This window comes from Globicephala melas, chromosome 13, assembly GCF_963455315.2.
Source record: "Globicephala melas chromosome 13, mGloMel1.2, whole genome shotgun sequence".
In the NCBI taxonomy this organism is placed as follows: Eukaryota; Metazoa; Chordata; class Mammalia; order Artiodactyla; family Delphinidae; genus Globicephala; species Globicephala melas.
Window position 1 is genome coordinate 39,400,348 of NC_083326.1, and position 16,234 is coordinate 39,416,581.

The following is a 16,234-nucleotide window of genomic DNA, read 5'->3' on the forward strand; positions in this document are numbered from 1 at the left end:
CTGTGAGCAGTGAGAAAGAGGAACACTCATCTCTCCAGACACCATTTTCCCTCCATGAGACTCAACAGACGGGGCACTGTGCCTCTGAGAGGCCTATCACATGCTGGCAGGGAGCGAGTCACCGGATATCGTGTGGCAATCCTAGGCTCATAACTTGGTCACCTTGGCAGGTGAGGTAACCCGTGGGAAGGCCCGCATGAGTGATTAGTGGCATCTCCTGCATGTCCCCTTCCAAGTGAGGGGCTGTCTGCTGGCCTTGACAGCCTGCGGGGACACCATGGAACCAGGGAGCCCAAAGCATAGCAGGTCTGGGGGCAGGTGAAGGAGAAAGACCAGCAGCCCCATCACAGGACTGAGCTGAGGATGGATGGGACCCTGCACGTGACACGCTGGGCGCAGGGCCTGGCATGCGGGAGGTCCTCAGGACACACAACACCTGGGGACTTGCAGGTTAGGTTCTCAGGCTGAACCCCCACCTTCCCTAAATTTCACCAACTGGCTGAGCAGAGGGGAATGGAGTTGCTTATACTGGTGGCATAAAACCACAACCTGACTTCTCCCTACACGGAGAAGCAGGGAAGAGTTTAAGATTGCCATGATTCCAAATCCCAGGGGTGATTTAAAACACGTTTCGAAACAACTTTTATGGTATTTACTCATTTCCCAGTAATTCTGCAATCAAAGCCATTAATCAGTCCCAACACAGGATTTGCAGTAATAGAACACTGAGTTTTATGGTCATTACAGGACGGTTGCATTAAAAAAATGCTGTATTTGAGATGCAACTGCCTTGAGTGAAATCAAAGGGTTTCTCACCCAGGCTCCCATTTGAGTCAGTCGCTCTCCTCTGTTATGAGATGTCTAGGTGTCTGCACCCAAATGTGGTTTGACATTGTCAACGTGCCACTACCTCTGAATGAGGATTTCAAACACTTTTTGAAATCTATCAGCAGGAAATCAATGGAACAGAGTTAGGAAAACTCATGAAGGATTCAATAAAGGAAGAATTTAAAGAGGTGCGGTTGGGTGTCAGGAAACCAGAAGGGAGAGTGCAGCTCCGGGGGTTGCTACAGAAGGAGAAAGCTTCACAGAGAAGTCTTCCTTGAGAGGACCTGGGTCCTCCAGTTGAGAGCTGTGACCTTGCCCTGAGGGAGCTGGGGGAATAAATACCCTACGTCCCTCTCCGCCACCCATCTCCTGCTCTGGTTCCCAGTTGGCTAAACCCACCTGGGCAGCAGAGGGCTAGAGAGCCCTTGATCTGCCCTTGATCTGGGTCAGCCGCCCAGGGAAGAAAGCAGGAGGAACGAGAGCAGAAGAGGGGCCTGGAAGATCATCTGTCAGAGGAAGGTGTGTTTTTCAATTTTAGATACACATATTTGGGATGTAACATATAAAGGGGTTAACACGTAAAGAAAAACTAAAAAATAACCTGAGTGGCTGGTAAGCTGAAGAGTTGCAAAAGTGCAACATGGAACTTTAAAGGCTAAAGTGTTATTTTAACTCAAACGAAACTTCAATCTAATGGGAACAAAAATATAATCACATAAAATTCGCATGAACATAATGTCAGTTAATCAACACTGTGATCTGGTACCCACTGGGCCTGGGTGTGTGTGCGAGCTAAGTGGCTCTGACACTCAGGATCCAGGGGTCCAAGGCACCTGCTGTGTGTTACTCAGTCTTAGGCTGACAGCTGGTCTCCAGGGATTAGGTAGGAAGGGAATAACTACGCAGACACGTTGCTGTGCTGGATTTCTCTGAGGCAAGAAGTGAAGATGTGGTGCCTATCACAACACCCTCACTAGGGCTGGGCTCTGTCGCTAGGAAAGTTTCTGAGAGTCACTGTCATTCTTGACTCCTGATTGCCAAGACCTGCTGTGACCTAATGTCCAGCCAGCCCAAGTTATGACAACAATAAAAGAATGAGGAAGGCAACAAAGGCAAGAAAAGGGAAGAATAAACAAATAGCCAGGAGCCCTGGGCCAAGGCAGAGCCACAAGCAGATACAAAGAGACACTTGAGACTATAGCCAGGGAGAAACAAGGGTCAGAAGAATGGGGAACTGGAAAACAGTGAGACAAGACAGCACTTAGAGACTTCCTGGTTTTGGTAGTAGACGTGTTTATTTTAACAGTTGCTAATAGCTTGGGTTTGGGCCTTCAGAATCAATGCTCACTGCCCTTGGAAATACTGACAAACTCTCCAATGATGGAAATGACTATCAACCTATTTATATTTGAAATGAAGGCATATTTCATCAATGAGTTTGATTAACGAGTTCTACAGATTTTAAAAAATAGAATGTGATGAAGCAGATAAAAAGGCGGGTTTTTAGAAATTTACGCTTGACTAATTAATTCTGCTTGGGGGTGGGAGTAGATAGTATTCACTTGAGGATATGTTTGAATTAGACCCCGGTGGATTTCCAGGCCCAGTGCACAACGCGAGGCCTGGGGCACCGAACAGCACATGGGTGTGGGGCTCAGGGAGTGAGTGGCAAGGCCAAGTTCAGAGGAGGCAGGACAGGGCCAGGGCTGGAAAGACAGGCCTCTTAAAATATGAGCATGAGAGTTGCTCTTTCCACCTCATGGGAGAGTGTAATGAAATGTAGGCAGAAACGCTTCCGATATTGAGACACTAACTTGTCATCCATGCTTCTAGGGTTTTCATGAAGAGAAAAAACTCAGGCCCGCCATTTTGCCAATAGGAAAACCGAGTAATGTTTAGGAGATATGCAGAACTGACGTAGAACATATGCAGTCATTTATGAGACAAAGTTGTATATGAAAAGATGTTCTGCCTCGTATTTGTTTCCTAGCAGAACCACTGCTGGATGAGCAGACATCGTGAAGTTAGAAATTCATATGCCATATGCTAGGATGACTAGCCCTAAATCAGTCAACCTTCCATCAGATGTTTGAGGCAATAGAAGACACGTAACTTATAATCTAGTTAGAGGGAAACATATAGAAGAATCAACAAGAAAATAACACAAGGCAGAATTTCACAAAGAGCTTAACTGGGTAGTTCTGGCTGTCAGGGTGACAGGAATTCAAAGACAGGCCCGGGTGGGGTGTTGGCAGATTCTCACGGAAGTCAAAAGAGATGCCAGCTAAGCCTGGAAGGATGGAAAGAATCTGAACAGTGCAAAAGAGGTCAGGGTCTGGAAGAGTTAGTACTAATTCTCAGAAGCCATTGGTTTCTGAAATGTTTGGGTCGAATGAGAAAGAAGCTCTCGGTGACTTCAGCCCCATAAAGTACCACTAGAGCATCATTCAGATGCCAGCTTCATTCCTCCTGGGAGTTGTCAGGGATGATAAACAATAATGATGCCGTCTGTTGCTGGTGAGGATGCTGATGCCAACAATAGCCATTGGGATTTCCTGATGTTGACATTTTCTGGATTATGTCTTTTTTTTTAAATCACAACCAAAAAGTATCAAAACAGCCACAGATAACTCAACAAAACATTTATGGAATAAATAATACAAAAAGTCTTCTAGAAAATTGAAGAGAAGGGAATACCTTTAAACCCAATCTATGAGGTCAGTGTTACCCTAATACCAAAACCAAACAAAGAAATGACAAGAAAAGAAACTGCAGACAAATTATGAACACAGAGGCAAAAATTCTTAACAAAATTTTAGCAAATCAAATCCAACGATATACTAAAAGGATAACACATCCTAACCAAGTGGGATTTAACCCAGGAATTCAAGATCGGTTTAACGTTCAAAAAGTACTCAATCTAATCCCTCATATTGACAGCTTAAAAAGAAAAACTATATGATGACCTCAGTAGATGCAGAACAAGCATTTAACAAAATCCTACTTCTGTTCCTGATTAAAAACTCTCAGCGAACTAGGAATGGAAGACCACTTCCTCAACTGATAAATGGCAGCTATGAAAACCCCACAGCTAACATCAAACCTAATGATCAAAGATGAACACTTTCCCCCTGTGATCAGAAAAAAGACAAGGGCGTCTGTTCTCATTCCTTCTGTTCAACATTGCACTGGAGATTCTGGCCAGTGCAATAAGCAAGAAAGAAGGATCAAAGCTTTGAGTGGCTCAGACCTGACACTGGAAGAGGGACCGGGTCCTCCAGGAATGCCTCTGATGTCCTCCAGCACCCGACCAGACATCTGATAAGTTGTTGACTCAAACCAGCTTGGCCACTATGTAGCTGTGAGACCTTAAAACATCCCCTCCCTCCCCTCCCTCTGCCTTTGGATATTATTTCATTTTATTTTTAATTCTCTTAGAGCTTCAGGTTCCTAAGTGATGGGGTGGGCATAACAGCCACCCACTGCAGATTTGTTGTGAAGACTAAATGGAATAAGCATATGCATAAACTGCAAAGGGCCACTCCAGCATCTGGTTTTGCTACATTCATGCTGAGTAGCAACGGGAACTATGTGATCTGCTAAGAATGCAGGCTGGTAGGTGTGAGGGTTTGGGACTTGAGGAGCAAAGTGTAGAGTAGGAAGGGCTGGGGCTAGAGGTGTGGGCCCAGACAGGAGCAGGCTCTGGGGCAGCCAGCTGGAGCTGTGCCTCTTCTTCTCCTGGGAGGTGGGGGTGGGGTGGGGCATGGCGGCCAGTGGGAGGAAGGGATGGGGACTCCGGAGCCGTGGATCAGATCTGTTAGCAGGTCTCCTCCTTACTCCTCGGCTCCCTTTGCTGACCTTTAGAAGCTCCCTCCACCCCTAGAGACTCCTCCTAATTCAGAGGAAAGTGATCTGATGAAAATAACCCACAGTAGGACACCAAGGGTGATGATTCAACATTTGACCTCTTCTGGGAGCATCTGCTTTTGAAAAGAGCCCCAGGACGAAGGCAGTGCCTAAAGTGACTCACCAGGAGCGTGGGGAGGGCGAGGGCTGGGCTCCTGCCCATGAGATATTTTAGGTCGTATTCTTCTGCACCGAGTCCCCTCCTCTCAGACTGAGTTGACTGCCTGCCTGCCCTGTAGCAGGAGCCAGGGGAGAAGACCTCAGGAGAGGATGAGGCAACTTAGCCAGAGGAAGCAGCATGAGGGGCAAAGGTCAGGATGCGGAGAGGAAGATGTGTCTGTTTCACCGTCCATAACTGGTCGGGTGAGGGGGACTCAGTGATACAAAGGCCAGCCAGGCTGCCCAGCGACAGGGGAGTGGCCAGGAGGGCCAGGGGCTAAGGAGGGTGACACTGGCGTGTTTACGGTATGTGTGCCTTTGTCAGTGCGCAGCTGCGCATCTGGGCAGGTGGGAGGAAGCAGATTTCCAACGCTCTTAGAATGAGCTCCCGAGGTCTTTGTGTGAAGGAGACAAACCTTTAATCGAGGAATCATGAACCATTGTGCTCCAGATCTGGGAACAAACACTTGCCCTGTTAGACAGCTGCTTCCAACAGTGGGGAGCTGCAAGGCCTTGATCTGTCCACCACTCAGCTCGGCCAGTCCTCCTGCATACCTTGCGTGGTTTTGAGAAGCTGTATCACTTCTGAACATGTGACAGTTGTGGCGTGGATCTAAGGTGTGGATCCTGGGAGCTTTAACTGTAGAAAACAAGGAGGAATAAAAGAGTGTTTTAATCCTCTTTGGCTGTGATTTTTTTTAAAACTCCAGGAAGGATGATAACTGATAACTGCTTCAGCTCTTGTTATCATCAGTAACCATAGTTCTAGTGGTCCAATATCCAAACCCCTTCCTGAGCTTGGGGGCCCCTACCCTCTACAGAAACTGAAAATGCCAGGTCCTCATTCTCCAAGTCTCTCGTGCAGCTCAGGCCTGAGTACAGCCACAGGCTCCATCCACCCAAAGACAGAGCTTAGACTTTGATGCAGTGGAGCGTCAAAGGCAGGAGGCTGACCGAGGTGACAGCAGCCACCTGCCTTGCGTGGGCATAGAGGAGGTTGGTGTGTGTTGCCAAGCAGTGAGCTGACTCGCCCACAGTGGCCCCAGCATTGCCTCGTCCTTGGCTCATTTTGGACTCGGACCGTTTGTTCTGGTAGCTCAGCCGTGCTGCCTGGAACAAAATAACACCACTCTGGGCCCAAGAACTCTTCTTGCAAATGTCTCTTGCTCATTTGCCACCCGCCCTTCCTAAACCCTTCAGCGGTCAGCGTCCTTGCTCCAGTTTAACCTGTGCACGTGAAGCCGGGCATCGATGGCCCACGTGTATACATCTGTTGTTTAGCGTCCACCCAGAGCTGGTCCTGGGCCTGGCACAGGGAGACACCAGAAAGTACATGACGAATGAAGCACTTCTTATGAGAATCACAAAATGAGCCAACAGTGTTAAAGGTGAAAGTGGTCTTAGAGGTCAGCTCTGCTTCAGAAATGAGGACTTCATGGTCCAGAACGATTTCACGCTTCACCTGAGGTTTCCCTTTAGCATGATTTCTGCCACACTCCACTGCTTCCTACTAGGGGCATTTATTTGGCAAACACAGTAATTCATTATAAAGTTCAATGAAAAGTTCCTTGATCATTTGGAGTAATTGGAACTCTTATTTGCTGCTGGTGGGAAGGTAAATTGGTACAATCACATGCCACAACTATTGGCAGGATTTATTAAGCCATAGCCTATGATCCAGCAATTCCATTCTTGGGATTAACAACAGAAATGTGTACATGAGTGCATCAAAAGTTATGTACAATGTTCATAGCAGTGTAATCCAACGGAACCCCCAAATCCTGGAAACCACTTAAATGTCCAGCAGAGGAATGGATACATTGTAGTGTGTTCTCACACTGGAAAACTATACAGCAATGAAAATGAAGCATGGCTACATGACTCAAAGATGAATCTTTGAGTAGTGGGGAGTAGAGAGGATTGGCAATGGGCATAGAACAGGCGGCTTTAGAGGCACTGATGATGTTCTATTTCTTGAAGGATTACCAGGTGTTTACTCTGTAAAAATTCATCTCACTGTACACTTACGATTTGTGTACTTTTTTATGTGAGTTATGCTGTAATAAAAATGTTTATTTTCTAAAAATCTCTGAAAACCCAGGTAAACAAGATTGGTTAACCCATTTTAGAGATGAAGCCAAAAGAATTTATAAGATTAAAAAAAAGAAAAAAGGTGTTTGATTCACCAAACTAAATCAAAGTCCATACACTGAAGCACATGGCCCTGGTCCCTGAATGCTCACGCAAGGCCTCACTCACGGGCATCTGTGATGATTTTAGACATACTTCTAACACCTTTGGGGATCTGTCACTTTAGTCCACGGCATATTGAAAACAGAAAATCTGCTAAGTGTATGGCTGTGCTAGGAGAGAAGTCTAAAGCCAACACTTTAATGGCAGAAATGAACATCAGGAGGCAAGAACTCCAAGTGCATATTGGTCAGGGCCATTTAGTATAGGGCAAATGCCTTATACACCAGCTACAATTCATGAGAAGTTCCTTGTCTTAGAGAAGAGTACAAATGTTCAGATGTTCAATTCATACTGACGATTCCCAATCCTTACAAAAAGTTCAGATCCTTAGTGTAGTAGGTGGAGAACCAAATAGATCATTTCAGAAATTGCTCCACAACAGGATCAGAGAATTGCAGAGGTGAACACGGGCTAAGGCAAGAGGCCAGGAGCCATTCTGCACTCAGGTCCAGGGATGGGCTCAGAGCAGCCATGGCAGAGCTGGGGGGTGTGGGGTGAGGGCGTCCAGGAGCCCTGAGAGAAGCGAGATGGAGGCCAGGGCAGCTGGACTTGGTCAGGATCCATTCAACATTCAAGGGTGCCCCAGTAAGAGTTAAAAACAAAAGATAACGAGACCGGTCATAGGGCATCATAGGTAGTTTGAGATTTTATAGAATGTATAGTTTTCTAAAAAATTGTGAGCGCCATCACACATTCCATTTCTTGCTCTTCTAAACGATGGCAGGTGGAGGCCTCATCAGCTGGCCAGGCTTCCTTGGACAAGGCTGGGGTGGAGGCTTCTGTGCCCTACAGGCCTCTGGGCCTCCCCAGTGTTCCACCGATGAGGAAGGTGGCCGATGCTATTCCTTTGCCTGGAATGGGTTTCCCTCCCTTCGCAGCCCATGCGCTTTTCTGGCCCTGCCCCTGTCCCCAGAGCTAGGTACACTCTGGGACCTGGGCTGGCTGGTTCACCTGCCTTGGGGCAGGAGCAGCAATGACTCGTGAAGACGTGGAACAAAAGGCACCTGAGAGGAGGCCTCAGCTCCTCAGTCTTTTGAGGATTTCTTTGCAAGCTTAGAAAATGAACATCCCCGAGTCTCCACATCATCACTGTTTTATTCCACAACCAACTGTCCCCGAAGCTTTTGGACTGTCTCCACTACTATCTCAAAGTACAAGTACAGCTGACGGAAAAGAAAATGTCATGTGTGAATGAAAGCAAACAAAACTCAACAACGTGGCAGAAATAGGAACAATGACACGAGGGGAAGAATTGAAGCAGGCTGCCAGTTTAAGAAGGGAGGTGTTGTCACAGCCTGGGGATTAGCAAATTTGAGGTTTGCAGAGAGCAAAATAGGGAGGCAACCTCAGAGATGGCAGAATTATAGTAATTACAATTGTTTTCTTTCTCTATAATATGCACAAAGAGTAAATGCTAAAATAATAATTCATTTTAAGTAATGGGTGGGGCCTCGAGAGACAAGAGAAGGACCAGTGCTCAGAGGGGGTTTACAGGGGCAACAAGGATGAGGAAAACACCATCCCGGGAGCATGATCCTGGCTCTCAGAATTAAAGGGAAGTACTCCACCATTCGGGGAGAACTTTGTCAGCGTTTGGGGGCCACATTTGTAATGTTAAATTAGTGCTTATAGAATAGGCATGGCTTTACGGAGTAATTCCAGTAAGCATGGGGGCCCTTAAAACTATTTTCTCTCATTCAGACTCTGCAAAGCAATATTAACAGTTGAGGTCAAAATTCAGAGAGGAGATTGCGTGAGCCTGGAGCTGCCAGGCGTGACTGTGCGGGAGGTGCAATGCCTGACTCAGTGCCCGACTCGAGGGGTCGCCATCACATTGTCGTCGATGTAGAAGGTGCATCTGGAGTTGAGCTGTGCACACCCCGCCCACGGATACCTGGCAGCCACAGCAGGCCCGTGGCACGGCCAGTTTCTTCTGAAAGTTTCCTTATCTGTCCTTTCTCATGATACTATTGAACGTAGCCTTTTCCAAACTTTCCTATGACCCTTCTCCAAGCCTCCGGCCCCCACCCGCCACCGAGCAGAAGATGTCACCTCCCCCTTCCCGGGGAAACCCTGGCTAAAGGATGGAAATCATGTTAACTTCCTGCCACCTCATCTGAATACGGCTCTCCACCTGGACCCACCTCTGCCTGTCGTTCCCCCCACCCCCCTAGCTTCAGGGGCAGCAGCCGCCTGCCCCTCACTCATGTTCCTCATAGAGGCCTTCTCAGGACTCAGACAGCAGTAGCAGGCGAGTCCCTGGCCTGCACAAGAGGGCCCTCTCCTGGCCATGCCCTTCTGCTCCCAGTGGAGGGAGGGACACACGTCCACCCTGGTTCTCGCCACCCCCCTTCCTGAACGTGCTCTGGATACCAGGGACCCCAGGACCTACTGCGCAAATGGCCCCAGATGGCCTCTGTGGGCCTCGTCCCTGGGCTCCACGTGTACACCCCCAGGCCCAGGCGTGGTAAAGAGGAGGCTGTTTGTGAGGGTCGGGGAGAAGGTGGGCAGGTTTCCAAACATGTGCACACGTGTGGCCTCATGATGCCCAGTGCAGCAAGGGGTGAAAGGGAGGGGGCCCGGCGCTGGCATGGCTGTCCCCATGCCACCACATCTGCAGCAGAACTCCACGGAATCTGAGAATTCTAGATTGAGCTCTGGTCCTCTGAGTTGTGAAGGTGTGTTTGCTGAGGTAGAAGGTATTTTATCTTACAGTTCATCAGCTTGACTTGTGCATGTAAATAGCAAGACACGTGCTAAGTAGGCCTCCATTTGTACTCTTGCCCTGGACGCTGCAAATGTTAGCGTCAGGCCTATTTTCAATTTCTCTCTCTTTCCTGCCTTTAAATATTTCCATGCATCTGTCAGGTGAAAAATTAGCAAACAACTATGTGAACCAGGGCCCCTGCCCACCCCTCTCTGGCCTGAGCTCTCTCCTAGATAAGGTTCGTTTAAACAATAAGGCCCTCCGCAATCATCACTAGGGACTGCAAGTCTCAGGAAAACAGTGATGGACCAGAAACTGCCTCTGCCCAAGTGAGCTTGTAATCCGCGTGACATAATGTGTCCTGTGATGGAGGAAACAGGCCCCTGGGAGCGCCTCCTTGAGGGACATCGCACTCGGTTTAAAGGTGGGAACGGAGATCAGAGAAGGTCCCTGAGAGGTGATGTCCACAGAACAAATCCAGACAAGACTGTGATCATCTCTGAGGGGCTCTGTCAGCTTCTGGTTGTAGTGGGGCTAATTCGGCCTGCACATCCCTATGAACAGGCACTGCACGCTCTGCTCCTGCTCCTCTCGTGGCGGCTGTGGGTTGGGGATTTTGAGGGTCTCGACTGCAGCTTCAAGGTTACTTCGCATCATCAAGGAGTCCCATACCAACTGGAGCAGCCATCGTTCATACAGTGAGCAACGCCCATTGTACTTCACACAAGTTATCAAGAGAAGGCGGCAGTGTGTCTTCCATCCAATGATGGAAGATGATCCCAATACCCACTACTTTTCCTGAAATTGATGAGACAGTTGAGTAGATGCTTTATATCTCAGGTGAGATGGGGTAGCTTAACAAGCACATTAGAACAACATGGGGGTTGGGGGCCCACCCACGTAAAACTGAAAATCTGCGTATAACTTTACAGTCAGCCCTCCAGATGCACGGTTCCACATTCGTTGATTCAACCAGCCGAGGACTGTATAGTACTGTAGTATGTATTTATTGAAAAAACTCCTTGTGTAAGTGGACCCACGCTGTTAATTTATCTCCAGCAATAGATATGGAAGCATGTGAGCTACACCTGAGGCAGCGCGTGTGGAGTCCCTGCCTGTGTCACGGTGTGCAGCGATGGTACCACCAAGGTGGATGTGGAACATGTTTCTCCCCAGCCCAAAGCTTCTCCTCCTTGAGTGGATGTGCTCCCGCATTTCTCTCACCCTCTTCATTGCTAATCATCTGTCACTGCTCTGCCACTCAATCCTTGATGACTCCGGCAACTGCCCACAGGGAGTTTCTGTCCAGTGGAAAAGAAAAATCTATTGTCTCTCTTCCCCTGCTAGATGGGGGGCTTCCTGAGAGCAGGGACTATTCTGTTTTGTTTGTCCTTGTCTCTATCCTCGGGGCTGGGCATACTACAACTGCTTAATTGACAGCAGATGACTAAGAGTGATGGGACCAAGGAACAGGAGTTTTAACCAAACCAGAGGGATGGGGAAGGCTAAAATAATAGCATGTCAGCCAAGACAGGAAAAGTGGGTGGAAATAAATGAGACCCCAGGAGGGTGGTTTGGGGAGAAAAGCAGCTTCCAGGCAGAAGCAGTAGCAACATGGGTAAAGGCCCTGAGGGAGGAGGGAACACAGCTGGTTGGTGGAACTGACAAAAGTGAAAACTGGACTGGAGTCCAGAGAGCTGGGTGAGAGGCGAGGTTGGAGAGGTGGGCAGCTCTCTGAAGGCCTGTAAATCCATGTTGTGGACATTGGACTTCATTCCAGGGAACATGGGAAGCCACTGAAGGGTTTCAAGTAGAGGGCACATCTGTATTGTTGAAGAGGTCATATGGAATTGTATGTGGGAACTGGGTTGGAGGGACCAGAGGTGAACCAGAAAGATAAAAAGGCAACGTAGGAGTCCTCAAGGGAGATGATGGTGGCTGGAGTGGGGTTATAGTGCGGAGGTGACCGAAGGGGAGGAGTCAAGGATGACACCCAGGTTTCCAGTTTGAACAACTGGTGAATAATGGTGGCATTTGCTGAGATAGGAAGTGCTGAAGGAGGAGTCTGTTTGGAGGAGCAAGGAGGATGAATTCTGCCTTTGCCAAGCTGAGTGTGAGATGCTGAGTGTGATAAGCATCTGAATTTATATCTAGGCAGGGAATTTTATATCTGGCTATGCATCTTTGGAGAAAGATCCAGATAAGGGATGCAAATCTGAAAGTGATCTGCATTTATATATATATATTTTTAATTTTTGGCTGCCTCAGGTCTTTGTTGATGCGCACAGGCTTTCTCTAGTTGTGGCGAGCGGGAGCTACTCTTCGTTGCAGTGTGCAGGCTTCTCATTGCGGTGGCTTCTCTTGTTGCGGAGCGTGGGCTCTTGGCACGTGGGCTTCAGAAGTTGCAGCAGGTGGGCTCAGTAGTTGCGGCACGCGGGCCCTAGAGCACACGGGCTCAGTAGTTGTGGCTCGTGGGCTCCAGAGCACAGGCTCAGTAGTTGTGGTGTGTGGGCTTAGTTACTCCACGGCATGTGGGATCTTCCTGGACCAGGGGTTGAACCTGTGTCCCCTGCATTGGCAGGTGTATTCTTAACCACTGCGCCACCAGGGAAGTCCCTGATCTGCATTTAGATGGTACCTGAGGCCCCATGAGTTGGTAAAATGTCTGGGGAAAGTATAAACTGAGGAGGGCAGAGGGCATTTGACCAAGCAACAAGGAACCCTCGATATGTAAGGACTGAGAAGGAAGAGCTGGTTCCAAGCCTGGCTGATCATTAGAATCACCTGGGAAACTTAAACAATGTATATCTGCTGGGGATATATATGGGGAAATGTATATCTGCTGGGGTTATGTGTCTACATAACCTATATATATATTTTTAATTTTATTCATTATTTTTTTAAACTATTTATTTATTTGGTTGTGCTGGGTCTTCATTGCGACATGCAAACTCTTAATTGCAGCATGCATGTGGGATCTAGTTCCCTGACTAGGCATTGAACCCAGGCCCCCTGCATTGGGAGCATGGAGTCTTAACCTCTGTGCCACCAGGGAAGTCCCACATAACCAATATTTTGAAAAAACTACAGTATGATTAGAAACCATTTGGTAGAAGAAAAAAACTGTCAAAGAAAGGATCAATGCTTAGGAAAAAGGAAAATAAAAGAATGGTGATGTTCTAGATCCCAAGGGAAGGAGTTCGGGAAGAAAGGGATTAGGCAAAATCAGGACTGAAGTTTGCACTGGGAAGCCAGATGGTGAGACACCCACTTGTCAGATTCCTCCGTAGTAGGGGACTGGTGTTTGAACTCAGAAAAATTTACTAAGGGATTATGGAAAGGTGCCCAGCAGAACACCCTGTGTTCAATGCCCTCATACACGCATGCACAGGGTAGGTGCAGGGGAAGGGGAGGGAAAGGAAGGTGCATCAGGTGGCAGGGAGCTTTTCACTGGAAGTAGCATCTGAACTGCAGCATTCCTAGGAGAGGAAATAATGGGAAAAAAACTATGATGAGTTAAGAGAATGATGTACACTCTAGGCAAGAGGTAGTCCCTGGCTGCAGGGACTTAAGTGTTGGGAATGGAGCAAGAAAAGGGGGCAGAGCCCAGTTATTAAGGATCTTATATGCCAAGGTAAAAGAGCCCTGAAGAACGTAAGAAAGTAAGTGGCACGATTAGATTTGTGATTTAGTTAGCCCATTCTGGCAGCCAATGTGAAGAATGGCCTGGGGTCAGGGAGGATTAGGAAAAGATGGAGGCTCAAACTTCCATCAAGAGGCTATGACACAATATTGTAAATCAACTATACTCCAATATAAAATAAAAATTAAAGTAAAAAAAAGAAATGAAACAAAACGAGGCTGCAAGAGGTGTCTTGCAAGGACCCAGATGAGGGGTGATGGATTCACCAGGATAGGAAGAGAAGTGAGTGGGGAGCTGACTGGAATGAGAAGAGAGTAGGCCCAAGAAGCCAGGATCAACACCTAGTTTCTGGCTAGGTGAGTAGGTGGTGGGAGATGTCCGTCTGAGATAAGGAATAAGGAAGACTAGATTTAGGGGAAGATAGGGGTGGAGACTGGAGTACAGGAGGGAACATTTCAACACTGGTAGCTTACTCCTTTCTCCAAAGGAGAAAAGATGTCAGTAACATCATTACTGGTTTCCTATTCTCTTTCTCTCACCTGTAAGTCATTCTGCAGCCTATTTCCTTCAAGTACCCAGATTCATAAATACTACTTTCCTGTATCAGAACACAGAAGCTTCACCCAATTAATGCAAGGGGTTTTCATTTTTTAATTACTTCATTTAAAAAACACTTATAATGTACCAACGACTTGCAAGGTACTCGTGAACCTGGAAAAGAAAAGTAAGCAAAACATAACTGGCCTTCCCCTTTTAGAGCTTACTTCTAGCAGAAACCAAATGAGAAAGGAACCAACCAATTATAAACCATGTAATTTATGTCACGAAGATTTGAAGAAGTACAGAGTATCATGTGGCAAATAACAAGAGGGAGGGGTGTTCCACTGAAGTCCATAAATAGGTTTTAGCAGATCTGTGAACTGCTGAAATCTGTATGTAAGATTTTGTCTGTGCCTGTATAATTTGGGGGGGGCAGAAAGGGGAGCTGAGATGCTCAAAGGGGTCCGTGACCCCTTCAAGGTTAAGAACCACTCTACCGTTCAAATCCATCTGGGCACCAGGGTACACAAACTTGTGCGCGACAAGGCCGCGACTAAGGGGAATGCTGGCAGTCTGGCGGTCTGTCTAGTCCACAGAGAATGACCTTACCTTTACACTTAGAGACATCAAAAGCGATCAATCTTCTGACTTAACGTGAGAAGACACAACGTGGTGATTAACTTTTTAAAAATCCAGTTGTTTTAAAAAGATCACGGGATGTTCTAATCCTCAATCCCTGGGGACGTCCAAGCACGTGCCCGGGCCCGAGCTTGTGAACAGCAGCACTCCGCCCGCCAGACACCCTCCCGCCCGGAAGGAAGAGACAGCTCCGAGCTCCGCCTTTTACATTTGGCCGAGAGAAGTCAACGAAAGCTTTCGGAGTCCAGGCCGGGTTTTCAAAAGCATTAAGACGGAAGTAACGGCGGGCCGGAAGTTCCAGGGCCTGCACTGGGACCAAGTCGGGAGGGGGTAGGAGGAAGACTCGGGGTAGGAATGGCGGCTCAAATTCCAATTGTGGCCACCACTTCCACTCCGGGGATAGCCCGGAACAGCAAGAAGAGGCCGGCCAGTCCTTTCCACAACGGCAGCAGCGCCGGGGGCTATACCGCCAGTAAGAAGAAAAAAGTGTCCGCCTCTGGCTTTGCGCAGGTACGCTGTCACTCCCCTAGTCTGCGCGTTGCCGGGGCGGAGAGCGCGTGCGCCGGGCTGCGGGGCGGGGCACTGGGAGGCGGGGCGCCTCGCGTGGGCGGGGCCCTGCAGTCGTACCTCTTGGGTAAACGCAGGTGCCTGGTGCAAATGAAACATTTTTTCCCCTTAGTTTGCATACGTGGAGTTTGGTTAAAGAATGACCCGCGTTGCATTGTCCATGAGGAGAACTGGGGAGGTGGGGAGGTTGTTATTGCCTTACTAGTAGGGATGCCCCTTCCCGTCGGGGTCGCGATTAGAGCAAGGCTCGGGACTTCTCTTTATGTGAGTTTCAGTCAACCAGAGGTTCTCCTGTCTCACCTTCGTCCATTCTGCAGACATTTACCGAGTGCCTGTGAGGTGCAGAGCGCCCTAATAAACGGTGTGGAGGAACACAAAGATGTATTGATACAGATGATTTCCCTCATCCTCAGAAAAGTGCTTTTTTGACCCTCAGTTTCCCTGTCCCAAAGTGGATTTGGTCTTACCTCATGCGGTTGTTATGAGGATTCAATGAGATCATGGTCCTAAGCTCTGAGCACAGCGCCTGGCACAGACTTCACAGCATCTGGGAGATCGGGGCTCTGCAATTGCTTCATTTTATTTAAAGCAATGAGAAAGCAAAGATGGAGTGTGTTATTTTGTGCTCTCCAACACATGGCGTGGCATCCTAAACCCAGAACGACATTCTAGAGATATTAACTGTCTATGGCTTCCTCCGTCGATAATTGGTAGTGCATTTTTTTCCTTTTAAAATACTTTATTGATGTATGATTTGCATACAGTACAATGCCCAAATCTTAAGAATAGTGATCAATGACTTTACATATGTATCCACCGATGTGGCCACCATCCAGATTAAGATAGAGAGCATTTCCAAGAGCCCCAGAATATTCCCTGGTGACCCTTTCCAGTTAGTACTCTCTTCCCTCCCTGCCAGAGGTAACCAGTACTCTGACATCTCTCACCATAGATTGACTTTGCGTTTTTGAGCAGAATATAAATGGAATCAT

General features: G+C 47.8%; 1 protein-coding gene and 1 long non-coding RNA gene across 4 annotated transcripts in view; one reads left to right on the forward strand and one right to left on the reverse strand.

Moving 5' to 3' along the window:
- Positions 1-15,197, reverse strand: part of LOC132598398 (uncharacterized) — a 27,537-nt gene extending 12,340 nt beyond the window's left edge. The window contains exons 1-2 of the long non-coding RNA XR_009566547.1: positions 14,646-15,197; positions 5,449-5,533 (exon numbers count right to left, since the gene is read on the reverse strand). This is a non-coding gene — a long non-coding RNA (uncharacterized lncRNA). The remainder of the gene's footprint in view (positions 1-5,448; positions 5,534-14,645) is intronic.
- Positions 14,914-16,234, forward strand: part of INO80C (INO80 complex subunit C) — a 25,979-nt gene continuing 24,658 nt past the window's right edge. For all 3 annotated transcript variants that reach the window (XM_030876539.3, XM_060311215.2, XM_060311214.2), the window contains exon 1: positions 14,914-15,185. In XM_030876539.3, coding sequence (XP_030732399.1) covers positions 15,030-15,185 — 156 coding nt within the window. In that variant the 5' untranslated portion in view covers positions 14,914-15,029. The remainder of the gene's footprint in view (positions 15,186-16,234) is intronic.